Genomic DNA, 26,885 nt, shown 5'->3' with positions numbered 1-26,885 from the left:
AGGCTACGGCGTTGAACATTTGTAGTCGTAAACCCAAAAATTGGGTCGACTGCTCAACGGCGGTCATAAAAAAAAAAGTACTTGATCTTGAGCAGCGATGGCTCAGGGTATAGAGTGTTCGCCTTCTAATGAGGCGAACCGGGTTCGAATCCCAGTCGATACGAATTCTACATCCGGCTTGCACCGACCACAGTGCTAACGTGAAATATCCTCATCGGTAGACGGATCATGGATTAGAGTCCCCTTGTTGTCAGGCTAACCGTGGGAGGTTCTCGTGGTCTTCCTCTCCATGTAACGGAAATGTGGGTTAGATCCATCAAAAAGTCCTCCACGAAAGCAAATTTCTACCAATACTCGATCCAGGAGTTCCCTTGTCTTCCGGATTGGGTTCAAAATTACAAGGCTACGGAGTTGAACATTAGTAAACCCATAAAATTGAATCGGCTGTTCAACGACGGTTATTAAAAAAAAGTACTTACCCAATTCGGGTGTGGGAAATTCAAATATGAAATTAGTTTCAGTCGGATAGCTAGAGATTTTTTTCCTTCAAAGTGATATTTTTAGTTTATTTTGTTTCCTGTCTTAATATTCAAGTTTAAAAAGAACGTGTGAGCTTATTATACATGCATCTGCTTTGTCTGCTCCTTACACTCTATAAGATAAAATAACAGTGTAAGATATATAAATATAAGACAGCACTGTAAGACATAATGAATGCACTATAAGACAAAAACATGTAACCTTAACTTATCGCATCATAAACTGAAATGTATTATCGCATTCTTCAGACCACTACTTACGTAAGAGAGAAGTAGGGACTATTAGTATTCACTCGAGTGGATTTTTTTATAAAAATCTTGGTTAGAAATATCGTTGACTTGCTGATGCGACATGATCTTCTGGACTTGGTCTAGGGCTCTAGACCAAAGCGATAAGCAACAACAACAACAGAAATATCGTTTTAAATTGCATAACAACTGTTACGTGTTGAGGGAAAAAAATTGCAGATTTGGATTGAGTGACTTGAAAATGTTTGAGATCCGTTCAGAAATTTCATGCAACGGGAAAAACAATTGTTTCCCAGAGTTATCTGTGGAAAAATTTTATTTTATTGAAATATGTAATTTATAATCCTTCAGTTATAAAATCAGTCAAGTGCAGTTCTTGAATCTATTTATTGAACGTCGTCAGAGATGCCAACTTGCTTCGGACAGCACATTCAAAGCACAATTTCGAGTGGTATTCTTTTAATGTTATGATTCCTGACTTGGAATACGCTTTTTACAGTGTCTACTCACCACTACTTTTAAATAAATCTAATGTGATACCCCATATATGATACTAAGACTAGTGTGATACTAAGATGATACTAAGACTAATGTGATACCCCACTTCGCTACAGTTCAGTCGAGTTTAGCCATCACCTCTTACATTAGAAAGCCTCTACACGGTTTCTTATAAGTAGTCTGCGCAGACTATTTAAAAAGTGAACCAATGGTGCGCAAGAAACCAAATTCTATTTTTAAATTAATTAAGAGAATTTTATCATATACATTTGAGAATTGAATATGTAGTGGTTGACAAGTAAATACGACAAACCAATTATACTCATAAATTAAACAAATTTATAGACTTATATTTGCTACCACTTTCTTATTTTTACTAGAGTTTTTATTGGATGGCTCTTTCGTAAATTGGTTTGCCTTCATAGTGGTCTGATCGGACTACCTACAAGAAACCGTGTGGAGGCGTTGGTTTAGTTCTTTAAAAAGTTGGCGAAATTAACCAAAAATCTGCAAATTTTATTCGGTAGTTCTCTACAGCTTTGTAAAATATTTTGTCATACCCAGAGCAGTTGGCATCTCTGCGTGGTTCTTGAATATATCTAGTTATTGATGGTGCAGTTATCGAAATTTTTTCCAGTTTTCCTTAAAAAATATTTTATTACATATTTTGCAACTTTCTTAAATGGATATTATGTAATTTTAAAGTACCTAAAATAAATTATGATTTCAGGAGCGAGATTTCGACATGCACGTCTCTTATTGCAGAGATGAACCAGAAGCGCAACAGCTGTTACAATCCGGTGAACTGAAAGAGTATTTTGATGTAAGTGTTTACTCGATTTTTCCAATTTGCAACTTATAAGTGTATAAATAATTCTCTTTAAATAATTTCCAGAAAATGTTAAATAACTTTTATTTTTTACTATTATTACAATTTTCACACATTGTTGCCTGTTGATAAGGGAATGTTACTACTTGTTCGGATAAGAAGAGCTGGAAGGAAAAAAATTGTATTTTTACCCTTTTTTTTGAGGGTAGAGTGTAAACTAACCGTGACTGCAAGGCTGTTTGTGAAAAAGCTGATAATAAATATGGCTTGAAAAGGGAAAAAACTGATAATAAAACATTTCATTACTAGATTGAAGGATCCTATTTGCAAAGACTTTTTAAAAAGCTATAATGTATATGTAAGACTATTTCCTTGATGAAAGATAATTACTGGCCTACTTATATGACAGAACCTTTCAAGTTATTAATTTTAAAAATATAAAGTCAACAAACAGGAAAAAAATAACAGCTGGTGTGTCCCAAGGAAGTAGCGTTGCTCCAATACAATTTATTGTATTTACTTATGACCTTCCTGTGAACATACAGTACTTCGGCAGCATCACTGCATTTTGTCCAGATGATACTGGAATCGTTGTTAAAGTCATTAATTCATACATAGACCTACAGAACCTTTCATAAAAGCTGAATGAAATAGGAACCAGGTGCCTAGACTTGAAGTTTAAAGCTAATGGACAAAAATCACAATTTCAAATTAAACATTAAAAAAAAAACATCCTCCCGAGAAACAAAGTTGTTCTCTTTAACGAAATTTTCCCCAGTGTTAAACGTGCAAAGATTTTGGCCTGGTTATAAACAGAAAATTCAATTGGAAGGATCTTGTCAAATCAATCATCAACAAAGCACAAGCAGCCTGTCAGGAACTACAAATTCTCTTTCAAAACTCTAAAATGGAACTCAGACTTAAACAATTACTCTACGTATCAAAGTTTCGTACTATTTTAACGTACGCATTACCATACAAGCCGGGTGATGCATCTATCCATTTCTTCGACAGAAACGCAAAAGATGTCATAATAAAATCCTTCGAAAAATAACGCGAGTAAGATGGTTTATCCGAAATAAGAATATGCATCGCAATCTTAATATTGATTATTTACATCAGAGGTTTCCAAATCGAGTTCCGCGTAACCCCATGGCTCCGTGGAAGAGTTAAAAGAGTTCCGCGAGTTAGTACTTATTATAACCAGTGATGAGTTTGAAATCTCAGATTATATTTTGATCCAACATATAAATCGTATTTTATTTAATCTTTCAGTTGCTTTTATGACATTATTTCACGTGAAATGTCAAAGAAATAAAAATGATATCGCTTAAAAGAAAATATAATATTTCGAATAACAATATATTGAACAAATTATGAAAAGAACAACATTTATAAAATATTGCATTAGTTTTTCTATTTACGCTTTTCAAATCAAAATAAAACATTTAATATCTTCAATAACGAAATACGTTTCCCTTAGTTTAATATGTTTCTCATTGTTAGAAATACGTTTCCCATTCTTAGAAAGATGTTTCCCATTATCAACGTTAATAGCAGCTTTTTTAAGTTTTCATTTTGTCCGAAGTAAACCATAATTCGTCTCACTTTACTCATTTTCAGCTTATGTATATACTCCAAAAACAAATTAATAATAAATCAGATGCAGCACAAGGACTGCCAATTAAACTGTCGTACATAAAGCATATTTTTAGATTATTTCTAATAAAACAATTAAAAATCTTCATATCTCTAATTAAATATTTAAAAAAAGTCCTTATGCATTGTTCCCGCGGTCTTTGAAAAATTTTAGTAGTTGTAGTACATTTAGGTTAATGCTAGGATATATTTCTTATTTTAACTATTTTGAAGGCCGTGGTAAATACACTTACCACCACGTTTTACCACTTTTAATTTAGGTTTCCATTTTTCAATAACTTCAGCTTTCTTGAAGTGAGTTTAAATAAAATTGGTAACCATTTGTCAATTTTAAAAAACGTATGAAAGTTATAAAATACATAATTCCTTTTGAAGTTTGTAGCATTTAAGGAATTTATTTTATAAATAAAGAAAAATAAAAGTCAGTAAGTTCCTAATAGGTCATGTTAAATATGTTTACCACCAAAAATGGCATTTTTATAAACTAAATGAGTTTTTTTTTACAATTACTGTTCTTAAAACAATTTCAATTGTAAAAATACTTTAATTTACCTTTACTAGAAATAAAGGGCCCATTAAAGGGTTAATATACTACTTTATTGTTAACTGGTATAGCAAGCTGGAATTTTTATGCATATATACATTCTTTGGAAAACAATTTTTAGTGGTGGTGACACAAAAATAGACATTAGTTTTATTTTCGTTACCACTTTTTATTATATTACATATTAATTTCATTGATTAAAGCAAAAAATTAGAAAACTGAAATTTTGGTCTTAGAAAAATGCGATTGTTTTTTAATTAATGGGAATTAATCCTATGTGAGATAGAACCCTAAATATCAGCCTCGCTAGGATCTCTAACTTATTAGTCTGTGTGAGAATAATATAAAAATAGCCGAAGCTCAATTGAATGGGGGAACAGTAGGGATCAGTTACGTTATATGTTAATTGATATATAATAAAATAAAAGAATATGAAAATAGTGACAAATGAAAAATAAGTGAGAAAGGAATTTAGATCTATATGTCTCTCTTTCATTAGGGAAAAAACTACTACAAAAAATTTTGGTGACTACCAATTTTTAAAAAAAGTTAATTTTGTTATTTAATGATATTCGATACGAAATGGATGTATTTTTATGGAATATTTTGTCAAAAATATACGAATTAGCAATCTAAAGTCTCCGAAACAAATACATAAGAGTTGTAAACTCTCATTAAACTGTGTAAAATAAAGAAATTAATTTACTTTTAGGAATTCAGTAAGAAGTTAGAAGACGAAAAGACACTATCCGAACATTTAAAATCACCGATTCAAAGAATTAACGATTATCAACTGCTTCTTAAGGTAAGTTATTTTTTTGTTTATTTATGATAAGGCAGATCTAATGTATTAAAATAATATATACCGTCTCACTACAGGCTGAACTGTTGAGCTTCCCTACGTAACATCCTTTAGTCTAGAAAATGTTCCTAAATTTAAAAATCTATGTAATATTCTTGTAATTTAAATTAAATATTGAAACAAAAAAATCTAATTTTAAAAAAATTTGGCTTTCAATTTTTTTAATTTGTTGATAAATAGTAGTATTTAGAAAATGAATAAATATAATACTAAAATAAATGTTTTAATTTAAAAGGTCTGTGGTCATTAAACATAATAGACATTTGGACAGAATGACAAAAAAATTATATTTTTGCGCATCCATAATCTACAAATTATTGTAGTAAGTTATGGCGTACTTTGTAAATGATAAACTTTTCAGAAAAACTGGATTTTTCCAAAGTTAGATTTAAAAATTATTAGAGCACCAATGTTTTTTAGCTGAACAAATATATTAAAATGCATGTAGCGCAACAAATCTATTTTTTTAATAAAAAGAATTTAACTGATTCACAGTTTTTCATAAAATTAATATGAATTAAGGAAAAGAAAAAGTTTGAGCAAAAATAACTCCCCTCAATGATTTTATGCTTACAGAATTTAAAACTGATTGAATTTCTTGTTATTAACACATGCTGAAATTCATTAGTAGTTAATAATATTTGAAAAATGTTCTTATAGAAAAGAGGTAAAAGTTATAAGTTAGAGACACTATGAGTATTTGAAAGAGACCAGAAACTAATGCATTTTGTCATTTTTTTTGTATAATCGCAATCTATAGATTGTTAGTTTTAAAGGGAAAAAAAAAATCTGATTCCTTATAATTGCTGAGTTATGGTGTTTTTAAATACGTAAATATCTGCATATGGACTTTTCATTAGAACTAGACTTTCATTAGAACTATTTTTATGGACTTTTCATTAGACCTAGATTTCTCAAAACTTGAATTTAAAGACTATGATAGCCTTAATGTTTTGTGTTGAAGAAATAAACTACGGCCCATTAATAGTTCACAAAAAATTATATGTCTGCATACCCGATACCCATGTATCTACTCCATCCCCTGTGGAGTCAGTAGTTCATTTAAATTCCTTATTAGTTAATTGAAAAAAGGCAAAGCGAACGCGTATAGTAAAATGAGTAATAAGCATATTTATTCACACTATAATAATACCCATTCTTAAAAACGATTAATAAAAGTTGTCTTAGTGAAAAATAAAAAACAAATTAAGAATTTATTTTCCACGATAAAAATCTTGTTTTTTTTATTTGCTAAATAACAATTAATAGTTTTGTCAAGCAATTTAATCTGACTGTGTGACACAGTTTTGCCAATTGGTAAAATTTACAAATGAATTTCGAGTGATAAATAGCAGAAATATTCCGTCTGTCTACACTTGCCCCTCTCCTCTATGTACAAACAAAAATGCTCAATTTTCTTCATAAATTTGTAAATAAACTTATGATACATTTTGGTTTATTTTGTGTAAATAAACTAATGAAACAGTTGAACAAACAAAAATTGTATGGTGAACGCATGCTTTTACTATTCTTGAAGTCATATTTTCGATAAGGTGATGAATTTTTTGTCATGAAAATCGTGTAGTATTAAAATTTTACTGATTTAGAACTTTTAATAAATTTGAAAATAATATTATATTTATTCTTCTAATTTATGTCTTAAAATATATTACGCATCAACATTATAAAAGAGAAATATCTGACATTATTATTTGCAGCTATTACATAGATTACACATTTTAAAATTTCTAAAATAATATATCAACTCGTACTGTTTGAATATTTGTTTATTTTTATTTTTTCCGTTTTAAAATACTTATTTGTAAATGGTTTTATTTTGTAGGAACTCATCAAGTACACTGCAAGACTGAAAGAAAGTACTGCAGACCTTGAAAAGGCTCACGATTTCATGCAAGCCATTCCACAACGAATTGCAGATTTGCAATATATCAATTCCATTCAAGGATATAAAGGAAATCTGCACAAACTTGGAAGGATTCTTAAACATGTGAGTGTTATTTTGGGAAACTTAACATTTCTGTTAAATAAAAAAAAGACAGCAGTTTTGTTACAATTGTCAAGTTTCAACATTTGGATAAAACAAATCGGATTAGTCATCATGTTATCGACATTTTTGTAATTATTGATTACTATAGGAAAGATGAATTTGCACTGGTAGTTCAACTTCTACATTTTTTTCCGCTGAAATAGTTCAATATTGCTACTTGTCTGTTCTCTTGAAACTCTAGAATATTGAGCTAATACTCTACTGTTCTTCTGTACCTTAATCTAACTTAAATAATTAGTCACTTTTTCAGCTTAAATTATTTTCAAAACATTTGAAAATATATCTATCTTCTGTTTATTACACATTTTTATTTCTTATACCATATTGCCCCTCCTGTCTTATTTCAAACTTAACCATTTTAAACTTATTCGGTTTTGACAGTGGTTTTTTTCTTCCTTGGCATTAACTTTTTGTTGCACTTGAATCGATTGTGTATTTTTCTTTTATTCAGTATCTCTATGGAGATGGCAACACTTATTTGCATAAATTTCTTTGTGCATTTTTCGTTTCTTCTACTGTATTTTAGTGTTACACCAGTTTGAAAATTTGTAGAAAAACTTAAAATAAACATGTACCTTAGGATTTTAATGGAATATTTCAACTTTCGTGTTTTCTATAGTGTTATGTTGGATGTACTTATAAATATCTAAATATTCAAAGTTCTTTTAGTTGCACTTTAATCGAGACTTTTTGTAAAAAAGTAAGCAATTCGTATCATATGTAGATGTGCATAGCTCAAATTTTTAAAATTTATCATTATTTTTGTAGGACTGGTTTGAAGTTACTGACAGTCACAACTTAAGAAGAGAAAGATTTTTGTTTTTGTTCAAAGGAAGAATATTTGTTACAGACCACAAAAGAGTTGGAGCAACACGCTCAATTTATCTAGTCAAAAATGTTATCAAGGTAAAAATCATTTTTTTTTATTGCAGTATAAATATTGTATTACTTAAGAAAACGCTGTAACGCGGGAGGAACTTTTAATGGCAAATTTGCTTTCACCCCTACTTGAAATTTGAAGATTAGAGAAAATTCAGAAAATAAAGTTCATGTAAACCTAGAAAGAAAAAACCATGAAGTTTTTCAATGCTGATTAAATGCTTTCAAAATATGAGAAGGCAAATAAATTATGGCAGGACAACTTTAATACGTGATCCTGTCATAGTTTTGAAAAACATTTTCAGCATTTGAAGCTTACTGGTTTACCTGATGATAAAGGCAAATAAATTATGGAGGATTACTTTTCTACTGCATAACCCTCGTATATTTAAAAAAAACATTTTCAACATTTGAAACTTAATGGTTTGCGCTATGATAAAGGCAAATAAATTATGACAGGATTACTTCCCTACTTCGTAATCCTGCCATCATTTAAATTTTTTTTCAGCATTTGAAACTTAATGGTTTACTCTATGATAATGAAAAATAAATTGTGGAAGAATTACTTCCCTAGCACGTAATCCTGTCATAATTAAAAAAAAATTTCTCCATTTGAAAATTAATGGCCTACTCTGATAAAGGCAAATAAATTATGGCAGGATTACTTCCCTACTTCGTAATCCTGTCATAATTTTCATAAACTCTCTTAGCATTTGAAACTTATTGGCTAGCTCTATAATTTCCCGAATTAAATTTTCTCGTTAATTTAAATTTTAAATTGCTTATGGCAAAAGAAAATTTGCCATGAAGGACTTCTCCCATAATATGACATCCTCTTAAGAAATTTGTAATACTTTTTTTTTACTATCAACATATACGATTGGGTCAGTATGGAGAAAAATAATCATTTCTTCTTTATATGCTTGCAATTTCACACAGAATTGTTTTTTTTTTTTTTAACGATATTTTAATCTCAACCCCGTCTCAGAGTAAAGTAATATTTTCGATAAGCCAAATGGAAGATCAATAAAATTGTTATTCTGCATTAAAATAAAACTAGACAAACACTTTGCACACATGTCATAATAAAAAGTTACATTGTTGATATTGGGCACTTTTTAACATTTTAGCGTACTCAAAATATTCTATTTTTTACTATTACGAGCTATTTAACGTTCAACAATGTTATTTTAACAGGGGGAACTATTTTTTTTTCACCTAAATATTTTCTAGCTAAGAAATATTTGTCTTGGCTACATGCCGATCTTAAGATTACAATGCCGTAAAATTCTAAGAAAAGAGTGGAATTTTTTTGCTTTTTTTAATCCTTTTAAATGCCTTTGTCTTAACCAATTTTGTACAACAGAATGAGAATAATGAATAACAATTATAGAATTACACTAGATGCAATTTGAGTTTTAGTTTCGGTACTTCTAAGGAAACTGATGTGTGGATACTTATCGATTTTAACACGTTCACGCCGGGGTGACCCACCGGTGGGTCACGCTAAATTGCCTCATCTTGGCAGCGCACCGGAGTAAAAACTGATAACAATAAATTTCATTTTTTAGTTTTTTTCCGGGAATAATAAAAATCCATAACTACCAATTGTTTTTAACGGATGCAATTTTTATATTGAATTGCTTCTTCGCCGTGATAAATTTCCTTACAATGAATTGTTATTATTGAGAATAGATTAACTCCTCCCGAATATTATCTAATATTGAATTAGTTCTTCTACAAGTATTTTCTCTCTTCCCTTACCAGTATTTCCGCTTTTCCCGGCGTGAACGTGTTAAGTAAGTCAAAGAATGTTTATGGATATTTTGGAGTTTTTACTAAATTTAACTTTCACCATAGTTTAGTTAAGAAATTTAAAATTATAAGATTGATTTGTATTGTAATTCTACTTGTATAAAATTTTTATTTCTAAAATCAACTTCTCATATTTAGGGATGCCACAGGCGACTAAAAATGTAAAATGTTGTAGAAAAAATTATAAAAAAATGACAAAATAACAAATATCTTAAAGAATTAGTGCAAATATTATTAAAAATGTGCTCGTCGTATAATTTCATACCTGCCAACTCTTCCGGATTTTCCGTAAGATTTTATTTTCATATTTAAAGTGGTAATAATTATATACAATTTTTTCTTTTATAATCTTAATTTTTAAATGATATTGATCACCACTATTCTTACAAAAATTAAGCATGTATATTAGTATGCGTTACTATCATGGTTGTCAACTTAAGTTTTCTCAAATACAACGTATTTGTTTGCTTAAAATTGAAGTTTTAATTCCATTTTAATACCACTAGGGAAAATAATAATGGAAGGGATTAAAAGTTGGCAGGTATGTAATTTGATATGAATTGATTAGAATTCTTATGAAAATGTCTTGTCAGTAAACAAATAAACAAAAAATGAGTAAGTAAATAAATAAAACTATAGCAGTGAAACAGTAAGTAAAAAATTTGACTACATAAGCTGTAAAAATTTCAGTTTACTTCAACACTAAAATATTTCACACTGCACTAGAAAAAGCAACGTCAAAATGCAACGGCTATAGAAATGATGATAGGCATTACCTGTGTCACATTGAATGAGTTCATACGTGCCTTGTCTAGTTATCCATAAATTTTAACCGTTTTACCGTTTTTAATTTTTTTTTGCATGAATATCAATTTAAATTACGTGTTTTTATTCAGCTTCCAGAAGTAGAGATTGTAGATTGTGCGGATGACGACGATCTGAAGCTCAGATTTCAAAGTCTGAAGAGCGGCACATCAGGACTTCCTTTGACAATTAAGAGCAAAACAATAGAGCAAAAGGATGATTGGTTAGGTGCCATACAACAATCGTCTGCACCGCACGGTAAGATATTGAGTAGATAATAATCTATACATAATAATAAATGCGGCTGTGTGTGTGTCTGTCTGTCTGTAATCACAATATATCGCCCCAGAAGCTTCGCCCAGGCACGAAACTCGGCACATAATTGTGTTTTGACATAATGAAGAAGTACTTTTTTTCTTTTTCAAAAATTTTGATTAGTTATTTAGTTATCAGTCATTTTGTACGTCTATGCTTTTCGTCTGCTTTTTCGTCTTCAAAGAGCCATATTCAAAAAACTATTAAAAATGCATATACTTTTCCCCACTCTTATAAATGTATGCTAATGCGAACCTCACAATTGAAATATTAATTTTCGACAACTTAAACCAATAATATACGAAGGAATTAATAATTTAATTGTAAAGTTCGCATTAGTTTACATTTATTAAAGTGGAGAAAAGTTTAACTTCTGTATTAAAAATGTGGCAACATATTCGATACGTAAATAGAACGCTTCGCTTTGATATATTTGTCGCTGCTCATAATTGTTATAATAAGTTTTTCTTCTTCTTTCCACGCTCTATTTTTTTTTTTCTTAAGCGAAGACGATAATTTTTATAGCGATATTGTAGTACTTTGTACAACTAAAAATTCTTTTCACAACACTTTAAAAATATTTACTTTATTTTCTTTATATATACAGAGAACAGTCGGCAAAGAATTCGATTAGGTTGAAAAACATTTCGCTAAAAAGGAACGAATTCCAAAAGAAAAAATAAACAACTTAAAGAATAAAAATGCTGATGCCAGCCAATTTTTTGAAAGTTAACTTAGAAATAACAAACCAAACGATGTTAAATAACAAACCAAACGATGTTAACAAAATGACGTAGAAAGCGCAACTAGATCAAAATTATACAAGCACAACTAGATCAAATTATAATACCTGAGTGCTTGACGTAACAGATATAGAAATAGAATTTGATACTATAAAAAATTATATAGAAATAGAAATTGATACCATAAAAAATTTATTCGTTTTCGTGTTCTTTTCATGTATTTAGCATTTTAGTTTTTTTTTCTTAAGCGTTGTAGCTATATAATTTCAAACATCCTCAAGAGCTATAACACATCTGCAGCAGAACTGGATATGAAGACAAAATTGCTGGACAGGAACACTTTAATTGTCCACTAATCTTCAGATTTCCGGCTATGTTTTAAAAAACTTTATTTGTGAAAACCTTTAGCTTGGCGAACAGCTGGGCGCCTTTGGCGGCTAGTTCTAAATAAAGAAAATAAAATAAAATTCTGAATTAAAGCATAGATGCAAACTGCTCCGGATTCGGCAAAATATTTAAAAGAAAATATGGAAGAGATCAACAAAAATATTTTAAATGATTTAGTGGACACGTTAGTTCAAACAACATTTTAAACTAATATGAGTGCAAAAGGTTAATATTAATTGATTTATTAAATTATACAGAAATAAACACACATAGACAATGATAGTGTTACAAATTAATTTATCACTTACTTTACTTTAGTTCTAAATTTAGCTTACAGGCTGAACTGTTCTGTTACATACTTTTCGCTATTTTTGTTGATCTCTTTTAGTAATTTCTCAAGAACTTTGATAAAGGAATCACAAAATAAAAAACTATGTCAAAGATTATTTTCGAAAGATTCTTTTTAATATCAAGATTTAAGAAGAAGTTAATTTGTAAACTAAGCAGTTAAGTAATAAATTTCAATATTTATATTAATAACTTAACCCCTTGGGGACGGGTGATTCAGAAAAGCATTCGTACAAAATCAGAACCAAGTTGCAATTAAATAAAAAATGGTAACTTAAATGTAGTCGTTACTAATTTTACAGACTTACTTTGCTTTTATTTTAATTATTGTTAGTTTAATCATATATATAATCAATGTTAGTTCAAAGTATAACTAAATAGTTTTATTTTGAACAAAGTAATGGTGAATTAAATAAATCAAAAAATTATAACTCCGCCCACAAATAAACTGCTAAAGAAATACTTTGATTACCAGTTTTATCTTCTTACCCTGATTGATACGGTTTTTTGCTGTCACGTATTTGTGACAGTCGGCGCGAAAGGGTTAAACATTTCTCAATTTCAGTTGAAGATCTGGGAGACGATGAATTTGATGTGGTTGAAGACCAGGCTGCAAAGGTAGAAGAACTGTATGAGAAGCATGAAGTGAAAGTTGAAGTGATAGATGATTTTGAAGCCTATGAAGAAATGCACACGGTGGTGACAGAAAGTGTACGCTCAGGATCCTTAACTTCACTAGAAGGTAAGGAATTTTAAGAGAGTAATTTCGAGACAAATTTATATTTACAGACAATTCTTAAAATTGACACCATGGACAAGCATTCGCGATCGCAACGAACTATAGGGGGCGTTGTTGTATGAGACGCTTACCTGCGATTTCCATATGAACCGTCATTCAGTTACTCTGGAGACGTCGTTAATGTAGCGTGTAGCATTGCAACGTTCCTTCTTTAATGTGGCTTATTAAATTTAAAAAAGAAAAATGCTTGATCTTCTTTCTTGTACAACCGAAAACAAAATGGTATCTCTTTTTATTAGAGAAGGAATATCCAAAACACATCGGAAAAATATTTGTACATTAACAGAAAAAAATATGTATATTCTTATAAGAGTTAAAACCTAATGCCCGAGAAATAGTATTACTAAATGTAATGATATAACATGAAAGGCCCATTTAAACTTTACATTCTATAGTTTTAAGAATCATATTAGTTCAAAAATTAAAATGAACAAAAAGTATACATAAGCCTCATAATTTTATGAAATTTAATTTTGTAAACAACGTTTTTTGACAACAATTTTTATCAAAAAATTTCAAGTTTCAATAAAAATCATTATTTAGAAACTAAGAAACGTAAAATAAAGAATGCTGACGAAACAAAAACAAAAAAAAAAACAATTCTTTTTTGTCGCCATTTTTAGTGCTACGAATATTCGTCTTTGGGATTTGCCAAAAACAAAACAAGATGCAATTTTATTTTTTCAGGAGGGAAATATTTTACCGAAAAAACGAAAATGTACCAATTCCCACAACATAAAACTTTATCTTGGCAAACGTACGTTTTGGAAATGTTATTTCATTTGGAATCTTATTCATCAGAGTTCATATGGCGATATGATTGTTTTGAATCTATGCTAAACTCTATATCGGCTCATTTTCCACCGAAATCCAATTAACTATTTTGATTTTAAATAAAGTGTTTTATTTTATGAACTGTCGCAAAAATTTTAAGTGTAGATTGGCGGCACTTAAAAACCGCCAAATCTGTAGCGGCTGTGGCGTTAATACGTCGTAAGTACCGAATTTTTATTCCATACTTTTCTGAATCATATTATTTCAAACATTGGAATATACAAGAAGTATACATAAACACATAATGTTATACCATTTAATTTTTCAAAAGTATTTTGAGAACAGTTTTTATCAAAAAATTATAAACTAAAAAACGGAAAATAAAGAATTCTTAGGATAAAAAAAACGATTTTAAGAATTATTAACATTGAAATAAAAACTTTCATATTGTTTCTTTTTTTATTGTTCTTATAGTTCTTAATCAGACGTAAGAAACCATTCTGTAGAGAACCATCATCAAATGAAAAAAAAATATTTACAAGCAAATTTTTTATTGTAAAAATCATTGCACTTACCTGATTTATGATTCCCGGAGAATTCCAAAATGATAAGTTCCTTGTTTGAAAACTTTATTCTCAAATAATAGATACATAGTTTATACCTTCATTACTTTTAGATAACATACTACACAGCAAAATTTTATAATTGATATGAATTTGAATATGTAGCTAAAAACAGAATAGCTGAATTCTAGTTGAACTTATTCTTTCAAAATTAAAAAAAAACTTACCAAGAAAACGATTTAAATTAATTAAAAATCAGCACAAATGGCACTATTTCAAGTAACTTGGATAATTTTTTATTGTTGTTTTCCGAATTATATGGATACAGAAATATATACTATTCTATAACGAAGAATATGCTATAACTATTACAATTCTGTATGTTCTGAATTCATATTTATTCACTGGAATGACGAAAGCAATGTTGACTTCACTTTAATTCGTAATGAATTGAAGACAGAAGAAATGCATTTTACCTTAATACACACATCTGTAACAGTATCCGAAATCGGAAGTCATCAGTTGCAAGTTTGTTGATAATAGAAATTAAAAATTATTGAGGAATTATTCTTCAAATGTTTGGCGTGTTCTGTTCCTGAAAGATTTACTAATATTCTGGAGATTTTTTTCAAATTCTTCGGCCTTTTCCTTAGGGAAATTTTGTTTCTTATTTGCTGCTAAAAAATGGCGTCTGATTCAGTCAATGACTTTGATGGAACTAAATGAAAACGTGATAAATTAATGTCCGGTATTTACAGGCTCCCGCTAGACGGCGTACTCGAGCGTTGCGATCGCGAATTGTCAGATCCTTGTCGTATGTCATTTGGATCTTAAATGTTCTGTTCCTAAATAATCATTTTAACGAAAAAAAATAATATTTGAAAAAAAATTGTCAAAGCACTGCATAAAGCAAACCGAAATCATCAAATAAAGAGCTTAAGAATTTACATATTTAACTAATTAAGGAGGGTGGAAGAAATTTGTTTTTCACATGCTTATAATTTTAAGACCGTTTTTAACTGGATGTTCTATTAGTACAATTAGATATTTCGGCAAGGATTTTATACATGTGCGACCATGTATGTGTTTATTGCAGTTCTTCTGTATGCGTTCAATTTCACACAAGTGCACTTTTTAAATTGATTAATATTTTCAATATTACATGGTATATGAAATGTTTTATTATTACACGGTAAGAAATGTTTAAACATATATTCCATTTACAATATGCTCTATATACATGTTGAATATTATCTATAGTAAGAATTTATGTTATGGTTTTAGGCTTTAAAAGCTGAACTGAATTTATTTGTGTATACATATTTTTCTATATACAAAAGTCTAAATCAACATTTTTATGTGTAGTTAATAGCATTTAGAAGCATTAATTGTACAAGTATTATATACTCATTTCTTAGATATTATTCTTGTACTCTTACCTGTTTGAAATAGATCAAATATTTGTACAGACAGAATTAAAGTTATGTTATTACTATACGAAATGTAACTTACGCTATGCAGAAAACCCATTCAAAACAATGTGAGTTACTCTACTTGAATCCAAATATTAACAGTTAAATTTAAGTTAGAATATAAAAGTAATTAAGTGTATATAAAAAGAGTTTAGCATTTCTTTCAAAATCAATACCTTTTATTGCAAAAGAGCCATTGTATTAGCAATTGCTTTATAAAAAAGAATTTAATTTTTTTAACACGTTCACGCCGTGGGTCCCGCTAGATTGTCTCATCGGGCGGCGCACCGGAGTAAAAACTGGTAACAAATAAATTTCATTTTTTTGTTCTTTCCCGGGAATAATAAAAATCTATAACTACCAATTGTTTTTAACGGATGCAATTTTTATATTGAATTGCTTCTTCGCCGTGATTAATTTCCTTACAGTGAATTGTTATTGTTGAGAATGGATTAACTCCTCCCGAATATTATCTTATATTGAAATAGTTTTTCTACCAGTACTTTCTCTTTTCCGTCCAGCTTTCAGGAGCAACACCCGGCATGAACGTGCTAAGTCAAAATAATATTTGAAATTTTGAAAGATTAAGTATCTGCAGAAATAATCATTCCAATTTATAAACTCATCATCTGTGAAATTAAAAGAATATTCAATATTTAAGACATTATACAGAAATGATATCTTTATATTATTTGATATCTATGAACTGAGAAATTAAACTCATCATGCTACTTCAATTACTGATTGATTACGTATAATAAGTAACAAGTTTTAATGCCTCTATTAACATTACTAGCTCAGCACTAAACACTAATAACTATATCATATAAATTAATCAAGCTGCTTTGAGACTGACTTGCATGTATTGATTGCCCTCATCCCTCTGTGACTTGTAGATTTTCACTCTGCTCTGGACGACGAGCCATCGCTTTGTCACACTGTCTCGGATCTCGAGTCTGGAGGTCCTGGTCAGCCAAGATTTACAGTTCCACTAAAAGCTCAAACATGTGCAGGTATGTATTGGCGAGTCTTATAAGAATTATATAATCCCATATACGGGACATATAATAATATAACTTAAGGAAAATGTTTGGTATGATGAATTTCAGGTATGGTTTCAGGCTGTAGCTTAACTCACTAATCTGCTTTACACTAATAGAAATAAAGGGAAATTTAATAAATATTAATTTTATTGCTGCTTTTTGCACAAGTATAGATTGGAAAAAAAATTTCAAACGTAATTATGATGTTTTGTTTCGACCGAAAGCTTGCTATCAAGAAATTTTTTTTCTAGAGTCTTAAGAAATTCCCCAAAGTGATCATTAAAACCGTTTTCAAGAGATTTTTTTTTTATCTTGACTAAAATTAAAAAAAAAGGGTAAAAAATTACCTTTTTTCCAAAAATGCTTTTTTTAAAAATTTATATTTTAGTAAACAAAGATATGAATTCTAACGCCAAGTCAAATTATTCCTTCACAATTATTAGATTGTTTTAGTTCTTGCAAGACACATTTGATGAATCTTCTAGGAAATTGTCTTACGAGTTTTCAATAGATTTCCTTGATATTTTCTATTTGGCATGCTCTGCCTTTTTTTTATTTATTCTAGATTCATTTTTACCTGATGTTAATTTTGTTCTCTTTTTATTTATAATTCATTGGAATTATTTATCAGGCACCACAAGAAGTCCATAAGTTGCAATTACAGGGCACCAGAATAATTTTCCCAAAATCCACAATTCTTATTTTCGGGGAAGCTCCTTCACAATTATTGGTTTGTTTTAGTTATTGTAAGGCGCACTTGATGAATTTTCTAGGAAAGTGTCTTACGAGTTTTAAATAGATTTCCTTCATATTTTCTGTTTGCCATTTTTGTTTTTAGATTCATTTTCACTCGATGGAAAGCATTGCAGTATCTCAGGTAGATAATAATTTGCAATTACAAGACACAAAAATACTTTTCTCGAAAAACACAATTGTTATTTTTTAAAAAGTTCATTAATAATTATTAGTTTGTTTTAATTATTGCAAAACGCACTTGATGAATCCTCTAGGAAAGTATCTTACGAGTTTTAAATAGATTTCCTTCATATTTCCTGTTTACCATTTTTGTTTCAGGATTCATTTTCACTTGGCGTTATTTCTGTCCGCTTTTTTATTTTAAGTTCATTCGAATTACTTATGCTGTACAAGTAGACCATAATTTGCAATTACAAGGCACCAGAATAATTTTCTCCGAAGCTGATTTAATATGGAAGGAAAGAAAGTAACAATTAATGTTAAAAATTCAGGTGCCAGTTACAATTTTTTGAACTCCATGACGATTTGTATTTGTATAATCCTGTTGTCATGAATTTATATTAATTTTTATTTATGCTTTTCAGAGGGAATGGAAGCTGTCTTAGAATGTGAAGTTTGTGCTAATCCGGAAGTAAATGTTGCATGGCTAAAGGACAATTCACCTCTTGCTACTTCCAGGAAAGCTATGTTAGAAGCAGATGGTGGAAAACACCGCCTATTAATAAAAAAAGCCGAGTGCGCTGATTCTGGTTTGTACACAATTATTGCATCGAACATCCATGGTACAACATCGTGTAGTGCTCCTCTCACCGTAAACTCAGGTACAATTTGTTTTTTAGATTCTAAAATTTAAAAACTGAATTTGAATAATAATGATGCATACCTAAGCTAAATACATGTAATTTAAAAAAAATTCACAAGTGAGTGTAATAGCAACAAATATTACAAATACAGTAATTAAAATATAATATCTGTTGAATTACAGTTTTACATCTTTAAATAAGGAAATTAATTTTCTTTAATGAATTACAAAATTAGTTTGCAAGTATGCTAAGAATAGTGTTTAACATTTAAAACTTAGTAAAAATTATTTTAAGTAACGTTTTCTTTCTTTCTCTCACTTTTTTTATTAAATTGAGATTTATCGTAAAAAAATGTATTTTTAGTCTTATTTTACTCAACAACGTTAATTAACTGGATCAAGTTCTTAAATTTCTGCAATTTTAATAAAATGTCTTAGAGTATTCTCGGATCGAAAGAAGGTTCCAATTGCAACAAACAATCGACAACTGAATAAATCCTGTATTTTCGGAGTATACTAAACCACCAATAATCGCACCTGCCAATTTTTACACATTTTGCGCAAAATTTTATTTTTACGTTTAAAGCGATAGTAAAATGTATATTTGCCATTTATTACTTGCAAATATAAATTTAATTTATAATGATTTCAACCACCACTACTTTTTAAAAAATAAACATATATAACAATGTGTGATACTCATTATAAGTTATATGTAAACTTGCTAGTTACTCTCACGCATTTAGAGGAAAACTTTATTTTTATATTTACAGTAGTAGTAAATGTATGCTAACCTTACTTTTATAAATTTAATTCTTAGTGATTTAGACCATCACTATTCTTAATAAAAATTAATCATATATAACAATATGTGATACTATCATGGTTGTCTGCTTAAGAGTTTTTTTAAAATAAATCGTACTGTTCTGCCTAAAAGTATCTTTCCATTTCACTATCACTGGGAAAAATGTTTTAAATTACATTCTTGCTTATTAGATTGTATCTAAATATAATTTTTTTTAAAAAGCTCCAGCATCTTTGCCACCAACTACACCAGATGGCAGTGTAATGTCTTATGGTCCTATATTTCGTGAAAAGCTACGAGATACTGAATTACAGGAGGGAACTGACTTTAGAGTGTGTGTTATAATTGAAGGGGAACCAAAACCCAGTGTAAAATTGTAAGTTACGGTCTGTAATTCATAAAATTTCAAAATTTGAAATGAAAATTTGAATTTTCAAATAAGAAGTGTCAAATATTTTGTTCGTAATTATTTTTCATTAATATAAATATCTTTAACATAATAATAATAATAATAATAATAATAATAATAATAATAATAATAATATATATATATATATATATATATATATATATATATATATATATATATATATATATATATATATATATATATATATATATATATATATATATATATAGTAAAAAAGTAATTCACATAATGTTTTATTTACTTAAGTCAAAAAAGAATAATGACGTTTTAATATTATAAAAGATGCGTTTGTGAGCAAATGGTTTCACGATACAAAAAATACTTCAATCTCACAAGTAAAATCAACTAAAAGGATGGGATTTGAGCTTAGAATTTGAAGCAAATAAAATACAGATGGTTAAAAAAATAAATACGAAATATTCTACTCTAACAGATGGATAATACAGATGGGAAAAAAATAAATACGAAATATTCTACTCTAACTCTATATAAACTATCTATCTTTTAGCAGCAAATGTTTCGGAAGATTTTACATGAAAAACTGTTGATACAACTTGAGACCTCATGCTTGATGCTTTTAGAAATGCTGTCATTTTTATCCACTCAAAAGTTGGATTCACCAAAATGAGGAAAGAAAGTTACAAACTGCTTTCTAGCTTTAATATCAGCAACATTTATTGTATAGAACATTGACTCATTATATAGGATTGTATAGGTCTTTGATATTGTACAGGACTGTGATATTTACACGAGAATAGTTTTAAAATTCTATGGTGTTAAAAAGGATAGAAGCATTAAAATCTCTACACTTAGTTTGGTGATGCAAATTTTGCATGGGTAAAGAGTAGACCAATTCAAAAAATTTCAAGCATAATCTTTCAAATTGTGCCAACAGTTTTGTATTGTAAAATCTTCCAAAAAATTTGCTGCTAAAGGAAAGATTGTTTACATAGGGTTAGCATAGAAGTATTCGTATTATTTTGTCATCCATATGTATATTCCGTAAAAAATATAAACCCTTTTTCCAATTATCTTTCGAAGAAAAAACGGTTTGGGGAACAAATTTTGTTGGAAGTCGGAGCGTAAACTTAGGTAGTGTTAGGAAGGAATGTCATGATATTAGTATCCTTATTAAATTAATCTATGATATATACATTATACCAACCATCTTCAAATGGCTGTTGATGGTTCAGAAGATAGAGCGTTCGCCCCTATTACGTGACCAGGATTCGTATCGCAGCAATGGCTGGCACATATGAAATCCGCATCCGGTTCGCGTCACCCACAGCGCTGACGAAAAATATATTCAGTGGTAGACGGATCATGTGTTAGAGCCACGTTGCCGTCAGGCTAACTGTTTAAGGATTTCGTGGTTTTTCCTCTCCATGAAATGCAAATGTCGGTTAGTTCCATCAAAATGTCCTCCACGAATTCAAATTTCTCTTAATACTTGTTGCAGGAGTTCCCTTGTCTTCTGAATTGTGTTCAAAATTATAAAGCTATGGAGGTAAACATTAGTAGTCGTAAATTCAAAATTGGGTCGGTTGTTCCTCGACGGTTATAAAATAAAATGGCTTTTGAGTCTATTAATTATTTTATTTATTTTAAAAATATACAAATTCGTTTATTTAGTTATTTTTTAACCAATTTTATATAAAAAAAATACTACTTTAGAAATATCTAAGCTGACGTCACTTAACTCAGTTGCTTACTGAAAATTTATCAATAATCAAACATTTTCTAGTTGCAACCAATTTGAACACGTTTCAATGTAAAATAGGGGAAACAATTGGTTGCCATTAATGGCTACAATATTACGACGATTGATTGAATGATAACAGTGATATAGTTCTACCTATGACTTATACATTTCTAAAGTGGTAAGCTTTTCAGACTTCAAAGTGGTTTCGTTTCAATTATTTATGTGTTTTGAAAGTAAATTAGAATAATTAAAACTAATAAATCGGTTTCAGTTTAAATAATGAATGATGAATAAATTTTTTTATGCAGTTATAAAGGTGATGAAGAAATCAGTAGCACTGGACGAGTTCGTTATAACAAAGAAAATGACGAATGCTACGAACTCATCATAGATAAAGTGAAGAAAGAAGATTCAGGAAAGTACTCATGCGTTACCAAGAGTTCAGCTGGACAAAATGTATCCGCCTGTGACATTGGCGTAACGAGTAAGAAATTCTGTAGAATTATTTTATATACCTTATGCAAAGTCTTAGTGAGACAAAAGAATTAGTAATTAGATTTCAACAGTGAGATACAAGGAATCAAAATACATTTTTTAACAATAAAAATCAAAAACGATTGTTCATTTTATTGCTTAAAATCACTAAATTGTTTTTGACGTTATACATTTAAGGGAATCCCTCACTTCTCAAAACAAAAGGAAGCAATATTGTATTAATGAAAATATTAAAACAACATCTTAGTTTCTTTAAATATAAAAAACATTTAACTTAACGAATGTATTACAAAACAGGCTTATTAATTATTTGTGAAATAATTGATGTGCTAATCATTTAAAATTATTCGAATTTATATTGATGTCAGTTAATGATTGTGACTTTTTTTTATTAAATATTCTCAAAGAACAGATAATACATTAATGAATATTTTTAGTCTTAAAAAAATCGTTTTTTTTTCTCATGAGATTAGCTGTACACGTTTATTGATGGTAAACAATAGTTTTTAGATGCAACCAAAATTGTTCATTAAAATTTCAGTTAATATATTTCGAATGGTGTGTTGCTTGCAAAGCATGCCCTGTTTGATACATAGATCATGCTCATAGATTGCATTATTTCTTTAAACTTACAATTGCAAGACAAAAAGGATTTTTGGAATAAATTAAAAGACATAGAGGATTTTTGGAATAAATTAAGTTCAAAAGTTACTCAAATGTTTTCTAAATTTGACATAACTGAAAATTTTATCAGTTAAATATTATAATAAGAAAATGTAATTTTTTATTGGCATAAAAAAATTATTTAAATACAAATAGAATTACCTTAAATCAAGCACTTTTCATTTCTTCACGTAATGTGTTTCATCATGCTTGACTGTAAAAAGCTTTTTCCTATTATTAGGGCCATTATTAAATAAATTTTTATTTAATGCTCAGTTTTCCATGTACTAAAAAGCATTTTTATGGAACCCTGTAAAGGTATGCCAATTACTAATTACAAAATTTGGCATGAAATGAGTTTTCAGTTTAAAAAAAATTAATTTCATAATTAGAGCATAGTAATGAACTTAAAATTTTAGTGTCCTTCTCAGGGTTAAATATAAACCCCTCTGGATAGCTGGGGCCTTCTGTCCCCTTTAGATTTAGTTTAATTTCTCTACAAATTCTGCCGGAGAAAAAAAAGAAAATATCAGTACGAGTTAAAAGCACTTTATTCTCATGAATTTACCAAGAAAAAATAGGACAAAGCACACAAAAAACACACACAAAAAACATGGAATTATCGGAAACTTTACATAAAAAAGGTGTAAATAATTAAAGCAACACATAAAAAACTGGGTATAAATAGAACTTAAAGTTCTTCTGTTGCATGTACAAGTAATAAAATTCAGTAGCATTATTCTTTTCAGGTATTACGGCGTGTCAAAGTTAATTAAAATATTATTTTACGGCCAATAATTAGTTTGCTTAAATCTTTTATGCCAAATAATCTACATATTCAAAGCTGAAATAATAAAATCAAGTATAAACCTTTTTATAATAATTAAAAAATTTATTGTCATTAAATGTCTTGCAATTGTTATTTCAGTAGCTTTTTTCTGCTTTATAACCAGGACCTGGCAGTTCCTGTTTTATTTGTTCGTTTGCATGTTGATTTTGCAAAAACTCTTGTCCTACACAGGTTCAAAGGTATTTGTTGAAATTCATGAAGATCCTGATAGGACTGCAACACCAGAAAATATTGAAGATAATATGCATTGGTAATTTTTTTCATAATTTTTAATGCTATTGAGCAAAAGGTTTTGCTGTGTAAAAAATATAAATATTTAATAATTTTGATTAGTGATGAGCCAATCGATTCATTTAAATGAATCGATTCTTTAGAATCAATTCACTAAAATGAACGGTTATATGAATCGATTCTTTGATTCTTTTTTTAATGGTCATTATAATGGAAGAGTCTTTATAAAAGGTGGTCGTACAAATTAGTTTAGACTGTTTTAGTATTTGAATTAGTTGATCTAGGTCAGGGGCTCTCAATATTTTTCTGCCATGGAACTCTAAACAATTAACGTTCTTTCGGCGGAACACCTGATAAAAGTACTATCTCGTGTAGCCGCTGTAACCTTTCCACGGAACCATAGGGCTTTACGGAACACCAATTGGGGACTATTAATTTAGATCTTAGGCTCTAGGGTGCAGAAGCAGAATATTCCAGTTAAGTGATCAGCCGAATATGGCTAAAAAAAGTGCCAACTAGCGGAGCCCTTGCAGTTCTTGACGGAACTCTAGAGTTCCATGGAACACCATCTGGGAACTACTCTTTTAGATCCTATACTCTAGGGGTCAGAAGTTGAATGTTCTACTTGGGTGGCTATAAAAGTACTATCTCGTGTAACCGCTGTAACTTTTCCACGGAACCATTGAACTTTCCGGAACACCAATTGGGGACCATCAATTTAAATCTTGGGCTCTAGGGTGCAGAAGCAGAATATTCCAGTTAAGTGGTCAACCGAATGTGGCTAAAAAAAGTACCAATTAGCGAAACCCTTGCAATTCTTGGCGGAACTCTAGGGTTCCATGGAACACCATTTGGGAACCACTCTTTTAGATCCTATACTCTAGGGGTCAGAAGTTGAATGTTCTACTTGGGTGGCTATAAAAGTACTATCTCGTGTAACCGCTGTAACTTTTCCACGGAACCATAGGGCTACCCGGAACACCAATTGGGAACCATTAATCTAGATCTTGGGCTCTAGGGTTCAAAAGCAGAATGTTCCACTTGGGTGGTTCAGTTGAATGTGGCTATAAAAAGTACTAACTAGTGGAACCCCTGTAATTCTAAACGGAACCCAAGGGTTCCGCGAAACATCATTTAGGAACTGCTAATCTAGGCAATGCTAATAATTTTTTTAGAATTTTAATATTTTTATTTTTTTTTAAATATTTGTTTGATTTATCAATTTTATTAAAAAATAATTATTTTTAAAAAAAAATTGTTAATATAAAGACCAATAATGAATAATAAAGATATTCGTAAAAAAATAAAACGGTAAATTCACTTATAATAATGAAAAAAATTCAAATTGTATAACGTGAAACAAAATAAAAAAATAGTTAAATTGCGTTTTAAAACTTAAAAAATTAAAACTTGAAAAAGTGAGAGGATATGAATTGATATTCAATAAGTTTGTCTAAAAGTATTCCTAACAACAAAAAAAAGAAAAGGGGGAAAAAAAAGAAAATAAATAAAATAATTAAAAATATCCCTCCCCCCAGCAGTAAAAGAATATTTATTCTAAATACTCGCATTTTTCGCAATAAACAGTTTTTCAATCATTAAAAAAATAAATATTTTTTTTTTAATCTTTTCTTAAAAAAAAAAAAAAAAAAAAAGAAAAAAAAAAAACCTGTTATTTTTTCTGAAAATTTTTAGTTACTTGCCCCTTTTCATAACCCCCATCCCTCTGAAGGTATCTTTTAATTTTAGAAAAAAAGATAATAGCGAAAAGAATCGATTCGTTTCTCAAAACAGTTCTTTTAATGTTAAAAGATATAAAACCGCTCAAATGAATCATTTAAACAGTTCAGTGAATCGAATGCAATTTAAAGTATAGGAAAACAACTCAAAAGAACTGATTGGAAATCCAAATCAACTCCTTGAGCCGATATCAATGTTAAGAGATACGAAACGACTCAAATGAATCGTTTAGAAGTTCAATTCAACTCTTTGAGCCGATTTCATTGTTAATGGATAGGAAACAGTTCAAAAGAATCGATTTATTTGGCTTTATGATTCTTTTAATGCTAAGAGATAGGCAAACAGTTCATTGAGTCTTTTATTCGACTCAACTTATTTTCAACCAATCAGAGGATCGTTCATTCGATTCTCGACTCTTTTTCTCTTATTTCAGTTCATTTTCAACCAATCAGACATTTGCATTCAGACGTTCATTACCCAATCAGCGCAACGGTTTCATTTTCTATGGCTCTCGCTCCTTGGCATAGAATAAACGATAACATAAAACTCTGCTTTACTTCATATTTACTAAAATTTATAAATCAAAAATTAATCAAATGAATGAAAAAATTCGCTCTTTAATATTAGAGGACTGAAAAGTAATATCTGAGCTTTACAGCATTAATATCTTTTTTATTTGAAAGGAAGAACCGAAACTGGAGAAGACAGCTTTTCAGTTGTTGTTGCCATTTTTAAATTGTTGTTTATCAATAGAATTTATTAATTTCGTAGATGAAAAGAAAAAAAGAGAGAGTGATGCATACAGTACGTATTGCATTAATAGCATTTTCAATTCCCTTCATCCTTCAAGTGAGTCCATTTTATTAATCACCTCCGGAAACCGGTTGTGCGCTAGCGTTGACATCGGGGTCATTCTCATTGGATGCGATTTTTCCGCTTGCGTAAACTCTCACACATACGAGTACCTTATTGGCTAGTTGTTCGCATGTAAATATTTTCAACCAATCAGATTGTCATTCTCATGATACTCGAGTGAGAATGGACCTGTGTCTATTCGACTGAGATAGGATTTTATCAAGCTCCAATTGTATAAACGAAATGCTGTATCAAATGCATATGCGGATGTTTAGTAAGTATAAGTACTAACTCTGAATAAGCTTATAAAGTGTAGAGTGCAAAATATTGTCAAAAAAAAAAAAAAGAATCGATTCTTTTTCAAAA

General features: G+C 29.5%; 1 protein-coding gene across 4 annotated transcripts in view; it reads left to right on the top strand.

Annotated features, from left to right (window-relative positions):
- The window catches only part of LOC107440440 (protein Obscurin), a 276,955-nt gene that overhangs the window by 65,757 nt on the left and 184,313 nt on the right, over window positions 1-26,885 (top strand). The window contains exons 9-19 of one of the 4 annotated variants that reach the window (XM_087164068.1): window positions 2,017-2,109; window positions 5,031-5,123; window positions 7,024-7,188; window positions 8,017-8,154; window positions 10,839-11,004; window positions 13,105-13,281; window positions 17,044-17,160; window positions 18,531-18,767; window positions 19,776-19,929; window positions 21,994-22,169; window positions 23,865-23,943. In XM_087164068.1, the coding sequence (XP_087020194.1) occupies window positions 2,017-2,109; window positions 5,031-5,123; window positions 7,024-7,188; window positions 8,017-8,154; window positions 10,839-11,004; window positions 13,105-13,281; window positions 17,044-17,160; window positions 18,531-18,767; window positions 19,776-19,929; window positions 21,994-22,169; window positions 23,865-23,943 (1,595 nt within the window). The remainder of the gene's footprint in view (window positions 1-2,016; window positions 2,110-5,030; window positions 5,124-7,023; window positions 7,189-8,016; window positions 8,155-10,838; window positions 11,005-13,104; window positions 13,282-17,043; window positions 17,161-18,530; window positions 18,768-19,775; window positions 19,930-21,993; window positions 22,170-23,864; window positions 23,944-26,885) is intronic. The other 3 variants (XM_087164070.1, XM_087164069.1, XM_087164071.1) reach the window with 3 other exon arrangements.

The sequence above is a fragment of the Parasteatoda tepidariorum genome, chromosome 5, assembly GCF_982258835.1.
Source record: "Parasteatoda tepidariorum strain Cologne lab strain chromosome 5, Ptep-v5.0, whole genome shotgun sequence".
NCBI lineage: Eukaryota > Metazoa > Arthropoda > Arachnida > Araneae > Theridiidae > Parasteatoda > Parasteatoda tepidariorum.
The sequence above is the reverse complement of the archived record's forward strand: the minus strand, read 5'-3'. Positions and strand labels throughout refer to the sequence as shown.